Source organism: Leptinotarsa decemlineata, unplaced genomic scaffold (assembly GCF_025532065.1).
Source record: "Leptinotarsa decemlineata unplaced genomic scaffold, Ldec_3_MD MMD2_tig00078422_RagTag_RagTag, whole genome shotgun sequence".
In the NCBI taxonomy this organism is placed as follows: Eukaryota; Metazoa; Arthropoda; class Insecta; order Coleoptera; family Chrysomelidae; genus Leptinotarsa; species Leptinotarsa decemlineata.
In genome coordinates, this window is record NW_027412747.1 from 6997262 (window position 1) to 7014163 (window position 16902).

Below are 16902 nucleotides of genomic sequence, written 5' to 3' on the forward strand. Positions count from 1 at the left end.
AAAGTCGATAAAGAACTTGTTAATAAAAAGCCCACAAAAACGTTTGAATGCTGCAAAACTAAACCAGTGCAAGTCACAGTTTGTATCAAATGTGGCAAAACATATAACAGAAGTTGATAGAAAAAAAATTGAGTTCATTGATGAAGTCAGAATTGTCTGCTGTGCAGATGAAGTGAGTGGACACGTAAAAGGATACATATCAGTTCAAGAAAATCCAGTGAGTACTCAACAAAGTGATGCAGATACAATGAAATGGTGGAAAGAAGAAAATGTTAGGAAGAAGTTAGGCAAATTATAAGGGAGAAAGACGGAAAATATTCAATTTTCTTTCAAAATAAATTGTTATTGGATGAAAAACTACAAAGATAAAGATGACGATCTGGAATTCCTTAGTGGCACAAAAAACTGACAAACACAAACAGATGGTAGTGAACTTGTTTACAAACAAAACTCTCATGAAATGCAAGGTGAAGTGGAAGAACAAGACACTTGGGAAGATGAAAATTTTACTTTGGTAAAGTCAAGAAGACAAATGAAAAACAGAAACAGAAACCGGTCTCAATCTCCGACACATAAACCTGTCCGAAGAAATCTTATAATGTTACCAAAAAATAATCAGGATAATGGTAAAACTATGGCAGACTTGAAAAGGACCATCAATCCAGGTGAATTATCAGTTGGAATAAGGCAACTGCAAAACACTGCAAATGGGGGAATATTAATAAAGTGTAGCAATGATGTATCGGTTCAAAGAATCCTGAAGGAATCCACAGCAAAGCTTGGTGTCGATTATGAAATAAGGAAAACAAGAATGAAAAAATTCTTTAAAATTGTAGGAGTTGATGAGGCAAACTGCTCTAAAAAAGAATTGCTACTAAAAAAACTCATTATTCAAAATCATAGATTTGGAAATAATGACTTAATAAATATTACAAATATGATAAGCAAAGAGGATGGAAAAGTCACAGTTATAGTTGAAACACAAGAGGAAACCTGTGAAAAACTGTGGAATAGGTGTAAACTCAACATTGGATTCAACTTTTGCATAGTGTATGAAGTCAAATCCAATATACTAAGATGCTTCAGATGCTGTGGCTATGGCCATTCAGCCCAAGTTTGCAAAAATAAGTTGGCTTGTCCAATTTGTGCTTAGGAACATAAAAAAACGAAAGTCAGGAACCAGAACAATACAACAAATGCATTAACTGTACAATGAAAAATGAAAAAAGGAACCTACATCTTAATGTTGATCATAGTGCTTGGAGCCATGAGTGTGAAGTCTACAAATATGAGGTCAACAAACGAAACGCAAGTAGAAATTAGCGGCAATAGCAACTACCGCAGAAAAATACGCACATAAACACTTCTGAAAACAGCTGCCAACAAAATTACAATGAAGATGGATACCTCACCATACTCCATCAAAATAAACAGTATTTGAGGAACAAAACTGATGAAGTAGAAATATTTCTAGACTCTCTATCGTCAAAGCCAAACATTTTATGCATAACAGAGCATTGGCTCTTAGAATCTGAAACAGAGAGATTATACAAATTGAGGGATACGAATTGAAATCGGCTTTTTCCGGAAAATGATGTGTCATGGAGGAGTCAGTATCTACACAACAAACAATATGGATGTGGAGAGCTGAGAGAGTGTTGTCAGAAAAAGTATTGAAGGTCATTTGGAATGTGGAAGTGTAGTAATTAGGAAAATGAAAATTGTAATTGTATGTGTTTACAGAACTGGCTTAGGGACATTCGATATTTTCATTGAGAACATGGAAGAAATAATTGATATAGTTCATGAAAAATTCACTACATTTAAGGTTATACTATGTGGAAACTTTATTATCAACTTGCTTGAAGACAACGTACAAACTAAGGTATTTTTAGACTTACTCCTTACTCACAACATAACCAACCAGAGTAACAAATATTTCATCTGAGATAACATTTTTGTAAATTTTGATGACTATGAAAAAAGCATGGTCTTAAATACTGCATTATCTGATCACTATGGACAAATGATAACCCTTTTCACACAAAAAATTAAAGCAAATGAAATAAAATGGATCAAAAAAAGAATATTCTCAAAAATAAAATTATTCAGTTTCAACAGGATCTCGCTGAGGTTAATTGGGAAAGTGTAACACAGAGTACAGATGTAAATATAGCATACAACTGTTTTTCGAATATTTCCACTAGAATAATGAACCTGATCTTTGTGGAAAAAAAGTTGAATAAAACTAGGCCCAATTCATGGATAACAAGGGGTATAAAAAAGTTTTGCTCGAGAAAACGCTCATTATACAAAAAGAAGACACTAGGGCTGATAAGTACTCAGTATTTCAAAAAGTATTGTGCCGTTCTCTGTGAAGTTATTGCAGCTGCTAAAAAAATGTCTAACACTGAATATATAATGAACGCCGAAAATAAAACCAAAGCTACATGGTCATTAATCAAAAAAATAACAAAACCCAACTACCACAAGAACAATATCCTAGAAAGTTTTGCAAAAAAATATAAAGATTCACAAACCATAGTGAATCAAATCAATAAGTATTTTAGTGAAGCTTGCCCAGACCTAAATAAACCAGATAGCCCAGATTATACAAAAATAGAAGAATGTGAAGATGCTTTTTTCTTTGAACCTACCACTCCGCTTGAAATAATAGAATGTATTAGACAACTAAAAAATAAAAAATCTGTCGGTAAAGATCAGATTCCTATGTGTCTATTGAAAGAAACAGCAGATATCATAGCCTATCCTTTGACTTATATTATAAATTTATGTTTCTCACAAGTACTGAAAGTGGCATCTATTGAAGCTATATTTGAAAAAGGAAACAGAGATGAAGAAAGTAACTACAGACCCATATCATTATTGCCAAATCCCAGTAAAATTTTTGAAAAGCTCATGAATAAACGTTTACTCAAGTTTTTAGATGTTAGCAAGTGTTGTTAGCAAAAGAACAAAATGGATTCCGTAAAGGTAAATCAACCGTACAAGCAATATATCAAGCCATAGAAAAATTTTTACACCATTTGAACAAAGATAATTGTACTGTATTGACCTGTCAAAAGCATTTGACAGTGTCAGCCATGAAATTTTATGCAACAAACTTGATAAATATGGAATCAAAGGCACATCTTTGGACTTGATGAAATCCTATTTGACAAACAGAACCCAACATTTGATTGAAAATAACATCTCGGGGATAATTAAATCAGAATCAATTGTGATGAAAAAAGGTGTGCCACAGGAATCCATCCTATGTCCATTATTATATATATTCTACACAAATGAAATACCAAATGTAGTTAATGAAGATATTGTATTATACGCTGATGATATATCGGTCATCGTAAAAGAAAAGAACTCTCAGTTGGTCATGACAAAGATAACAAATGTGCTAGATGTATTGAACAATTTCCTCACAGCAAATGACTTACTACTTAATATTGACAAAACTCAAATAATTCATTTCGCAAATAGATCCTCGGCAAAGTTGAATACCTTTGAATATAATAATCAAAATATAAACATATGCAATCAGGTAAAATTTTTGGGACTCTTGATAGATAGGAGACTGGACTGGAAAAATCACATAGACTACTTATCAAAAAATATTGCAAAATATTGCTATGCATTGAGAATACTGTCGGAACATGTCTCAACTGAAGCTGCCCTCTCTGCATATCGTGCTTATATTCAATCTAAAATAAAATATGGAATAATATTCTGGGGAAACTCTGTTGGTATCTCTAGGATACTCATACTACAAAAAAATGTATCAGGTATATCTATAAGATGAAAAAAAAACGATAGCTGCAGAGAAGCTTTTATTAGGAGCAAAGTTTTAACTTTGATAAATATCTATATATACATGAAGCAGTAGTATTTGTAACAGAAAACAAATCAGAACTTTTCATTAACTGTGAAAAGGATCACTTATACAACACCAGAACAAAGAATGATCTTAGAAATGAGAAATGCAACTATACATACATACAGAGAAATGTCAAATATGGCGTTATAAACATTTACAATAAATTTCCACTCACTCTAAGTAATCTTTCAATTTCAACAATGAAATGTCGTTTGAAGAGCTATCTCGTAAAATTAACCTTATTATAGCTTGCAGGAATTCTTAAATGATAGTATGCTTACTATATGAATGTTATTTACATATGCCTGATTTTTGTATATATTGTTTTTTTTTGTGTCTTAAAACTACTCGTGAGATAATATTGATTATGAATGTAAAACTTTGATTTGTTATTTAGTTGTTATTTACTACTGACATGTTCCACACTCCTCGGAGTTTATATATGTACATTATATGTAACTGGAGCAAATAAAGATCTATGAAAGCTAGTGATTATCTAGTTGTGACTGATTTTCAAAAATAAGTCACTATTGAATAGACGGTTGAAATAAGAAGGAAGTGTCCTTTCGACAAGTGATGCACCCGATTGTCTATCTTATCAGAACAGAATAATGCCGTTTTACGTGAATTCCATCTGACCATGATGGCATGTCCCGTTCGAGACTCAGAGGGGTGACTTTTGATTATTATCAATCAAAATGTGAACACAGCATTTCTAAAACGTCATTCGAAGAATTTGGATAATTTTGATTTTAAAAGTTGTTGTATCATGCATAATCTATACAAAAATATTAATGAATGAACTTTTTTTACAGATTCATGCCTTCTATTTTACAGAAAAACCTACTCATCAATAACTGTATGTTCGATTACATTATATGACATTACAATTACATCTTTATGTCTATACAGTTCATGAAGGAGAGCTGAAATGCGTTAAAATTATTTCTTCGCTTGTCTGTGATACTGAATGTACTGAATTTCTATACTCTTTGAAGGTCACAAAAGAATATTTCTCACCATTCACCATGTCAGGGTATGTCCACTCTGACTTGTTCTTCTGGAGTTGAATAGTTAATAACATCAATTTAAAAATAAATGACGAATATTCTTCTGTGACAATGAACAGTAACCTTGATATCTCATTCTGTCTCTTGGGTGTGGTCATTTAAAATGTGGTCCAACAAATTAAATAATTCGTTGATCGAAATTTGGCGTATATTGAACATGTTGATATTCCAATCGAGTAGTTGAAGAATTCAAAAGAGTTTTCATTATTTTCCGCGGAATGTGTCTTATATTACACCGCCATTTGACCGAAACTGAGAAAGAATCATATCACTGAAGGTTTGTTTATTAATGACATTATACTGACATTTTCTATAGTGAAGGAGTTTTATAACACACTGATATCAATCAGACTTGAATTTTTATATTTTGTTAGATTCTGACACAAAAGAGTAGCAATTATTTCATACTCTCGATATTACATTCTGAAATATTATGCAAAGAAACTGATTCAGCCACAATTTATCGGAGTTACAATAGGTAGACTCATTTCAATAATTGATTATAATATGAAAATATAGAGCTCGACTAAAGTATAAAAAACAAATATTTTTTTTCTTGTAAGCCGTATATGGGAAAAAAAGCTAATACCAAATCAACGCAAATCCAAATCAATTGTGATATGAATCTTCTGGAAGGTAGAAGTGGAATCTTTGACGTAGGGTAGATCTAAAATAGTCACCACTTTTGAACACCAGAACTGCGAAACACTTATCGATGCTCATTTCACCAAATAACTAGGCATTATCAGGAGATGAAGTAAACTTACCTCTCCTATTTTCATATCACAGGGTACATTTTGGTCTTCTTTTTTCGTTACAAATCAATGCTTTCTAGGGTACAACGTTTGTACGACATTTTTTCACGAAAGTTCCTAGTAACTTTCTAAAGAGTGAATAATTCTTTCAGGTATGACATAAAGGCTGTTTGGGAAGGTGGTTTGTCAAGGTTCGAAGCTTTCATACTACACTTTTCTATTTTCCGACTTTCAGAAGTATTCAAAGGTCTATTGTCATGTACCAAATTCAAACAGTGTCAACAATTTATTCTGTGGCTATTCTACAAGGCATGTTAGTCGGATGATTTTTTGCTGCATATTCTTTGAGGCGAGTTTCAATGGCTTATTCATTCTGACCAATATATTTCTTATAGTAAATGGTGCAATACCCAACCACCAGCTCTGGCGCACCTGGAAGGTAGAACTCATTTCACCTTTCGATTCCAGCCATGGGTTAATCACCCGATAGACTCAACACTTGGTTACGGAAAATCAAAGAAAAAGATCTTTTCGATCGATTTCCTCTAAGAAGGGGTCAATAACATATGATGGAGCCTAGAACTAGAATTTGCCAAACGACGAACGCAGTTCAATAGGAGTGGACACATGTGCAAAAGGATAGTCCTATGCGTGGCCACGAGAGTAGTGACCCCATGCGAAGAAGAAACATGGAGAGAATGCATACTTCCTGGTGTTAAAAACAATCGCATCATTCCGCGGTAACACCAGATGGAGCCTAAGATCACAATACGGCCACCAGTCCTTTGGGGCCTTCTGTGCAGCAAATAGCCGTCAAATCACGACGTGTCCGTCACGATTTGAGTCAAGGAGTGCTACTGATTGCCAAACAACACTGTTTAGACAGTATACGAAAGCTAGTAGTCGCTAAAATGTCATTAGCGAGGCGGGCGAGACACGTAGCGAAAATCATGACAATAAATGGGGTCTTCTTTAACCCTTGATTTTGCAATGCAATCTATAAGATACATAATATTCGAACCACATAATTCTGTCAAAAATGACATGACATCGAGTGAATTCAACTTGCTATGGTTTCAAATACACTTCAATTGAACATAATTGGTAACTACTTACGCCATATTTCGACGCGGATGCGAACTAGTACTAGGATGTAGTAAGATGACGGCGGCGAGAAACACGTGATCTTGGCGCCTGTTTAAGTTTTGCTCAGTTTCTCACAAAAAATCAGATTTTTTGGAAAAATAGTAGGTAAGTTTTGTTGATACATGTTGTCTTCGTAAGGATAAATACAATTTTTTTTTACCAATTTCAGTTTTTTTGTAGAAAAAGGAATTTGTTTTGTATGTATCCTATAGTTCACATTACCAATTTCTCGAATGTCCATGTCAGATTTATTTTGTATCCATTAAGTTCTCACAATTTCATATGAACCTCAATGTGTATCCTATTGCCTTCATTGTCAAATTTTTAATATGAGTTCGTTATTCCCAAATTGTGGAAAATACACAATCATGAGTGAGAAATACTCAAACTTGGTAGATGAATATCAATCTTTATTTTACCGAATGACCACACGGAAAGACAAGATAATAGCCTTACTGCCACCTCCTGATTCGGATGGTGGAACATGATGATGCAGATAATTTTGAGGATAATGGTGACAGGTATTCTTCTGATACATTCGAAGCACCCTCTATTTCTGATTCCGTAGCTGAAGAATTAGATTCCATTCTGAGCTATTCTGATACCGACACCGAGGATGTTTTGAAAGGAGGTGACAATAACTGTGAAGCATTCGTATTCAAGACACCTGTCCCTCAGTTCGCAAACACTCCAACACACCCCCGTCCAATGAAAAATTCAGTTTTCCTGTCGACATACCCGGCAACAATTTCACGTTGTCGACAGTAATGAAGTCACCTACGGAATATTTCAAAATGCTCATCTCTGATGACCTCCTACAGTTACGTATATGGAAAACACAAATCTATACTAAGTACAAGTGACGGGAAAATCCATAAATGTGACTGAGGTTGAAATCTGTGATTTCATAGCCATTCATATTTATATTGGTGTAGTCAAAATGGATTACTATAGTCAAAAATTTCGGTACCCAGAAATTGCGGAATTAATGCCTTCGAAACGATAAGAAGATACATTCATTTTGTCAATAACAGAAATCAGAATAATTATCCATATTTCAAAGTGAGACCTCTTTTGAATATAGTTAGGAGGAACTGTGTTCAGGTAGAAAATGAGAAAAGGAGATGAAATCGATGAAATGATGGTGCCATACAAAGGAAAAAAAGCTGAATATATCAAATCAAAACCAAAAAAATGGGGCTACAAAATTTTTGTAAGAGCAGACATATCTGGGTTTGTGTATGATTTTCTCGTGTATGGAGAAGAAGGTACATTTATTCAACATCAAAACTTCACGGATGAAGAAATGTCTTCTATGGGATTTTGTCATTGGGAACTATAAGAACAACCAGATTGAAGAACTGCACCCTAGAAAATGACAAAACATTGGCAAAAAGAGGACGAGGTGCTTTCTTTCATTTTCAAACATGTTTTTCTATTATAGTTATGTAATCTAGGCAATTGTTACTCTAGTAAATTCAAATGAGTGTTCTAAAACTGAAATAAATATTGGTTCAGAACTCTTAGGTTCCTTGATTAATAGTTGGTAATGTATTCTATAAAATACAAAACATAATAACATCTTTTTTTTTACATATTGGCAATGTATCTCATATAATAAAATTCATTTTTCATCCGCTTTCCACCTAATTTCTAATTTTTTGCTAGAAACATGTTTTTTGTGAGATAAACGTTCAGGAAAAATCAACTTTAACGAGGAAATCTAGGTAAATCCTATTCTGCCAAATTAAGGGTTAACAACTCCAGACCTCGGTTCATAAAAGCACCTAACATTCCCTTTCCTTAGTTTGAGTGGGCTGAAGTTGTCTTCAATACCTCAGTCTAGTCTACTGCAGTCACTGGATTTGTGTATTTCTCACATAACCTCATTCTCTGTATTTTTGCTCTTCTTCGAACAGTAGATTTTGGAATACATCTATGTAGAAACAGTTTTTTTTTATGATAAGGCTTCAAGCAAATGTATCATGTTGGAGGATCATCAATACAGTTTTAAAAATTTTATCAATTTATATCAAATCATTTCATTTTGTATTTTGTTCAATCGTTGCTCATCATTTTGTTGATAACTATGTAAATCTGGGAAAGAAAGTTTTTGACTTTCTACTACTCCATCTTGCCCTGAGGCAAGTGTCTTACGGCGAAACATCTATGTCTACCAGTGAGAATGGCAGTGTTCCATGTAAGTGAAATTTTTACCTTTCATTTAGTATATTGTGTGAATAATATCTGATTCAATTCCATAACGAATGTTTGGAATACAAACTGAGTAGAGAAAGGAGTTTTTTATAATTTGGTATTCGTATAAAAGTATTTGTTTCGGAAGAATTTTTTTCGTGTAATACGAAGTTAATATGAAAGTATTTCAGGAGGGTTTTTCTTTCAGTTTGTGTCTGAAAGTTAATTCTTTGCAGGATCTACAAATCTATATATACATTCACTTCTTTTGAAATTTATTACTGCCTTCCTTTCTTTGGAAGATTTCCACATTTTTTTGTATCAAGATGGAGTAGTGGAAAGCCAAAAACTTCCTTTCCCAAGAGTTAATCACTCCTTAAATACAACCCTTCCAATTCAAACAAGATTCCTTTACCAGGGATTCAATCCAATAAGTGAATCAATGTCATCACGATGTCATCGATGACATGAAGGTATCAAATTCATTCCGTGACATGAAGTGGTAATTTATGAATGGTTTGTGTGTTTTTTTCTCATAATTTATCCAGGTTGGTACTGAAGAGCCCCAAGGTAAGTGTCTCACGGTAAACATCTATGTCTACCAGTGAGGATGATAGTGTTCTATGTAAATGCAATGTTTGCCTTTTATTCAACATATGGTGTAGGAATCCTGTGAATGATATCTGATTCCATAACAAATGTTTGGAATACAAACTGAATGGAGAAAAGTGTTTTTTGTGTAATTCAGTGTTCATATAAAAGTATATGTTTCAAAAGAATTGTTTTTTCGTGTGATCCAATGTTTATATGAAAGTAGCTGTTTCAGGAGGATTTTTTCTTCCATTTTGTGTTTGAAAGTTACTTTTCTGCATGATCTTTACATCTATGTACACAGCAATCTATGAAATTGGATTCCCACATTTTTTGTATCGAAATTGATTAGTAGAAAGCCCAAAACTTTCTTTCCCAAAAATTATTCACTCCTAGAAATATAACCCTCTCAATTCATACTTATATCTATATTGTTGCCCATCCCGAATCAATTGCAATTGAATTGTGACACATTTTTGAAATCAACTTAGCGGGGTAGATCATGAGATTGAATTATTATTATTAACATCATTATTAAATCATCATTCAAAGAAACAGTAAATCAAAATCAACCCTTTTCGAGAATTTTCAATTACATTGTTTTTCTACTTATATTTATGCTTCACTTTACGGAAACATTGTATTCAGCTCAGATTCGTATGAAATAGATTTGTGAGAATTAGATTCATATAAAATGGATCTATACCTATTTACTCCATCCAAAATGTGGGGTTGAATCACATCCAATATTCTTCATCTCATATACTCGTATTCCAGGCGAAATAAGGGCCTCATTTATACATCAAGAAAAAACGATTGATCGTATTCCTCACAATTCAGGAGAATCCTTTCAGCAATCGCTTTACAAAGTCGTCATGTTGTTGACCTCTCATCAAAGAAATAGGCGACAAAATATAAAATGCTCTCATAAAATGACGAGGAACGATTTGAAGTGTCTTCTTGCATTTATGACGGGTCAGTTGAAACATTGATGTTTCTACATATGAATTGGGTTAGGAATTGCGAATGGATATAGATATATGGTAGAATATGATTAACATATAGATTTTTATTTCCTATAGGTGAGTATACCGGGTGTCAACGAATCTATTAGACAAGTCATAACTTCTAGACTATTAGGTGTATCAAAACGAGATTTGGTACAGATAAATGGTATGTGGAGAGGAGAGTTTTCACATATTTTTCACTTTCCGGTCACTTCCGGTTTCAGCGGAAATGGCTCCGGTTCTGAATTTTTAAATGGAATACCCTGTATATTGTAACATTTTTGGATTTCTGAGACAATTCTGGATCAGAAACTGACATTTCCGGAAGTTTTTCAGCCTACTTGATTTTTTCAGAGTCACTTTGAAAATTGCATCTAGGTGGCCATGATCGGAAAAATGAACAGGGAGATAGTTTTCAATATTTTCATATGGTATGAATAACTTTTATATTAGATTTCAGATATTCAATTTATAGAACGTTAATATCTGGAAGTAATGAAAAAAAATCAATTTCAATTATTCAAAATACTTTCATGACAAGTATGGATGTATTTTTATTACCAATGTTTGTCTCAGAAATGCTCCTAATAACAAATTGGTACATTGATTTTTTACTAATAACTGTTTTGGAGTTTTATCTTTACACCAAACTTTTATTTTTAACACTAAGAGATATTTTTCAATCACCAAATGATCATCTTCAAGCGGAAGTTTAATTTTCTCTTGAAGTTGATCACTTGGTTATCGGAACACGTCTCGAGGAATTGAAAATAACGGTTTGGTGTTGGGATAAAATTTCAGTAATATTAATTACAACACCAAAGATTCCAAACAGTGCATCACAAGTAATATCTGTTTTCATTGACTCACCATATCTATACTCAAAATAACAATAAAATAGTCACTCTCAGATATTCAATAACTGTTCAATAGCTCCGTCACGCTGGAACCCGCTTTGAAAAAATCTACACCTACATATGTTGGTTAGGATAGGTTATATTAGGTTAGTTCAATTGAGAAATACTCGATTTTATTTCATGTATTTTTGATGTGTTTAATGGTAACTACAAACATCTAATTTCAGCTATAATCAACTCCATCGTTTATAGTTTGAAGACAATTGTTATTTTATGTTTTGAAGTCTTGTTATCGTAGTTTTTTTTGCTATACTTCAAAACAATATAAAATAAAATGATATTTTGTTGTTACTAAATAGAACCTATTTCAGAACTTTTTGGTACATTATTACTCGTCCTTCGTAGTTAAAAAAATATCAAAAGTGCTTTCTCAGTAACCGATATAACTACAAAAAAATGAACATTACCACATTCATTAGTATCGTTTGTAGGTGAAGTAGGCTAAAAAAAAGATATATTTTTTTCAAAGCGGGTTCCAGCGTGACGTAATTGTGTCAGTTTTTTTTATTGATGCATATGATTTAAGTAGGACATGTTCTCTTACGGCAAAATCATTATGCCTACCTTTGGAGATTGTTGCTGATGTTACAAAAAACGCCGATCAGTTTCTGCTGACATATAACCAGTAATAAAAGTTATGAAAACGAAGTAAACTATATAGTTATTAGTCATTGCATTTCTTGAAGTATGGAGTAAGTCATTAATTAGTGAATATGATTCGTGGAAAACTAGATAGTGGTAACGATAAATATTCCTTAATTTTTGCAGTCAATGAGAAAAAAAATAAAGCAGAAAACAGTGCTATAACAACCAAACCTACCAGAAATCGAATTGAGAAAACCCAATTCCATGTTAGAACAATCGAACAAAAGCAAATGGAATCGAAACAAAATAACACGTAAAGTATTATGGTAATCGGCGATTCTTCAGAGAGAGGTAACTTAAACAGACCAGTTGATGCAACGTGAAGTATGAATTGAGGTGTTCATTTAGTGACAGGGAGACAAAAATTGAAACAAATTGAACGGTATCGAAGAACAAGTGAATAACCCGGATGATTAGTTTGATCGTATCTATAGTATGACCTATTATATAGGTAAGGTATGAATGAGAAACAAATCTGAACGTTTTCAAATCGTTATCATAAGTCAGGAATCGACCGCATATCAGCCTAGACCTACCCCTACGTTCTCGTGCATTAAATTTTCCAGAAAGGTGTCGAATCAAATATCCAAGAATTACAAGAGCTTTAGAGAAGGGACGTATAGAATACGTCATGGTAAATTAGCATAACGAAATGAGCAACCAGAATATGTATACTTAGATGTTTCAGTAAAGAAGAAACATCAAGACGAGTTGGTGCTAGTATATCTCCATTACATAAATTCACGACCCGGGAAAAAAAAGGGGTTTTCTTATCAAACTATAATGAACCTGAAAATATTTTTGTTTTCAACTGAAGAAATAAACTATACAATTAGCATAAACAAATAAGCAGGTTATCGATTCTCTACTAAAACCAAATGGTATGATGGTGTCGATGCTCCTGATAATTCTAGTAACAATCAAGATAATTCTGTTATCTTAATAAAAACACCTCGAAGTTCAACGCTTTCTTTTATTTTGGTTCATGGCAGTATTATACGATTTTTTTCTAATTCTTTTAATATTTTAAGTCAGAGAGTTATCAATAGAAAGGGGTTTTGTTGACCATAAATATCAAAATTACAAAAATATTGTTCCTTGTATCCCAATTATTGGAGTGTTTCAATGAGGTTCGAGCGAAAATGGGACCTGCTTGTATGAAATCATCACAACTGTATTGTGTACAAAACTCTGAAAATGGAGAATTGAAGAGATCACGACACCGTGTTTTTTTTATTCTTATTTATATCTGCGTCAACCCAAAATACCCAATATCCATGATGAAATCGATGATGAATGGAGAAAAAGTGCAAAAGTACCTCCTTGAGAGTCTATCACAATACTTTTTCTAACTATCAATTCCGAAAAATAATCACATCTACTGCAAAACAGGATTTTTCAATATCATTATTATAATTCAATGTACCACTACCAAATTAAAATAGTTATCAAACCTTATTTACTCACCGTCAAAATCGTTGGTTTTTTCATCAGATTGTCATTAACGCATTTCCAAATACGGTTTGTCTACTGATTCACCACATTCAAATCCTAATTTGAATCATCCAACAGAATTCATGAAACGATATGATGGATGCTGGATAAATCACATTCGTGAATCAAAAACATAAGTCTAGTATTTCACTTACTTGCATATTACATATCTTGTACCGAACATGGTCCCCTCTGCAATTACCGGAAGTACAGGTTCTCAGCTGGTGTGATGCTCCACCGTCACAGGATCTGGAGCAAGGAGACCAGTCAGACCATGGTGACCATCCTCCTGAATCGGTGTTGACTTTTTGTAGTTGCAAAGATAATCCCTGAAAAAATACAACTTAGGTTAGTTCAATAAATACAAAACACAAAAGTCCTCAGTATTGTGACTCCCGTATATATCTGGGAGGTGGTGTATATTAAATATAAATGAAAAATTTGGTTTTGGTAGGAGTTATACATATATGCTATGAAGCCGTTTATCTAAATATTTTTGTATTGTAGAAAACTGTCATGCTACCGTAAATTTTTGTCTTATACTCCAGTCTCCTAGTTCCCCATGATCTCTATGGATATAATTGAAAAATATCCTTTTCTAGAAAGCAATTTGGCAACATGATCATGAATCAAAATGAGTTTTATGACTTTGTTACCATATGATCACATCGCATTAATATATCACGTAAGAATTGAATATTTTGAATTTTGAATTTCTGAACATGATTGACCATTTTAGGAAAAACTAAATGAAGTTTTATGTTTTCGAAATCTTGAAAATTGAATAGTAATATTGATAATAATAATTCATTTTTGCCAATTAGGTACATTATGTACATATGGTGAGTCAATAAAAAACAGAAAGAATACTCTAACACTAATGAGACTCATTGGGAAAAGAACCGAAGACTACATTGAATTATCAATTAGCAAAGATTCAAAATGGTTAAGAACTCATTCTCAGATTTTAAAGATCGAAGATTATACTGGATGATTCCAATATAGAAGAGTGATTTTTAGAATGTAGTTGTCCTGCCTTGTATGCAACGAGAAGGTGAATATTGTATTACTGTTATTGCTGATAGAATTAGTCACTTAGAGAATGTATTGCCTATTGTGATTGTGATTTGTTCCTGTGTTGATTATGACTTTGATTTCTTGAACAAGATTGACGTCAATAATTTGGACACAACTAAATAGTTTTGTACGTAGTTCAATAACTTACTCTTTGAATGAAATTTGTTTGTCGAGAAAACAATGTTTTTTCGGAAACGCTATACTTCTAAAAAAACAGTGGCAATGAATAATTTACATAATTTATTCACCTGCTGTGTATTTTATAATATGGTGAAGGAGATGGTCATGGAAAATTGTCTCAATATTTCTAGTATCTATCACTATTATTGCTAATGCAAGTGAAATAACCTGAAAACAATCTCCGTTGTTTCATGAAAATCGCTCGGGAGGACAAGTAAATCTGCGTGATAATCTTTTAAAAGATATACGCAACTTCGACTTCAATTAATGGCGAAGGCACGTATTCAAATATAACGATAAAAATATTGAAAAAGAATAAAAATATCAAAGATTTTTTCAGTATCGTTTATTCGAAAAAAACAAGGTACATCTGACGTTAGTACAGGAAAAATCACAATTTTATTGAAATCTATAAAATATGTTTACTATCAATATATGCATATGTGTATCATATTTTCTCCAAATTTGTCTTCGTTATTCGATTTTCAGCTAAACTCGTATTACGATTTTCTAATATTTTTATGTAGAAATATCAGAAAAAGCCCTTTTCTGTAAAACAGATCTTCAAAGCACTAGTGCAAGTTACTCAGTGTCATATTTAGGTATGATGACATTCACTTCGTCAGGACCAGAAACTTTTCTGATATTGAATTATTTAAGTATCGCTGTTGCGAAAATAGTGAATGGCGAATTATTTTGCAAGAAACCTTTCCTACTACTGCTGTTGCTGTTCAATCATCCGCTAGCAATATTGGCGAAATTGTTGGAATTTTAATTAAGCTATTCAGTCACCGACCAATCAGATCTAGAATTGTTGGACTGGCAGATAATCCATTCCAAATTATTTGTTTTCATTCATGATACTGAATTATACCATTTGTGGAACGGTTCTACCATGGGACGGTAGACAGTTGGGTTGTCGTAGCTGGTTTCTTCCACGCATTCTATCGATCATCAGGTGAAACGGTGTTTAAAGCCGTGAGGCAGGACGATCGATTTTCACTGCCTTTCGTCTAATCCGCGCTGGAAGTCACACGTAAAACCTCGTTGATCCTTAGCTCTCACACGTTTCGATTTCTGATGGTTGTTTTTCATATGGAGGTGATAGCCAGTCAACGAAATAACAGATTCCGAACATATTTTAAACGGATTCATATAATTTTCACCATTTTTATCAGATAACCGTTCAGTGTATTCCCGATTATCTGTTTTTGTCGTTCTTCATTCACAATTAGTTTTTGATGTACATCTATTATGAGAATAAGCAAATCTGTTAGAGTTTTTGGCACTGAAATTTTTATGCCAGTATCGAGATTTTCAGAAGCGATGGTTTGCTTCCAACTTCTTTTGAAGATGTTCATACCTGGATAATTCCAACCACTCTGGATGTACAAGTTGATCAATCATGAGAATAGATTGGAATGTTCAGAAAAAAAAATTTGTGATGATCGTGACTGATCTGAAGGTGATCTATTCGAAATTGAAAATTAGTTTCTCATCTGTAGGCCCCAATAGAAACGTCTTGATATACATGTGGAGTTCTGAAATAGTTGTTGAGTATGAATATAAGAGAATAGCAGATTTCCCATTTTGATCGGGAGTCCTTGTTGACTAGTTTATAATCTGAGCAAAGCCATTGCTCATTGTGGAAACCTCAGACCCATGACCTCGATCTTCCTTGGAATCTCAAAATTTCAGTTAGTTGATTTGGATACAGAAATCACCAAAAATATAAGTTTTTGCAGATGAATGATGTTTTTTAACTGTGTTAGTTGCAACTTATTGATCTATTGTTTTACGAAGATCCAGTTGCAGGGCTACTTCATCTCCCAAAGCCGCTGCAATATTATCTCCGCAGCATTTTATTGAAGAAAATGTTTGAGAAGATATAAAAAAGAGGTAGCAAAAAAATATTTGAGAATGTCTTATACT

At 33.1% G+C, this 16902-nt stretch overlaps 1 protein-coding gene across 6 annotated transcripts in view; it reads right to left on the minus strand.

Annotated features, from left to right (window-relative positions):
* nolo (ADAMTS-like no long nerve cord) overlaps positions 1-16902 on the minus strand; it is an 875808-nt gene that overhangs the window by 243823 nt on the left and 615083 nt on the right. For all 6 annotated transcript variants that reach the window (XM_074186241.1, XM_074186240.1, XM_074186239.1 and 3 more), the window contains one exon: positions 13869-14042. In XM_074186241.1, the coding sequence (XP_074042342.1) occupies positions 13869-14042 (174 nt within the window). The remainder of the gene's footprint in view (positions 1-13868; positions 14043-16902) is intronic.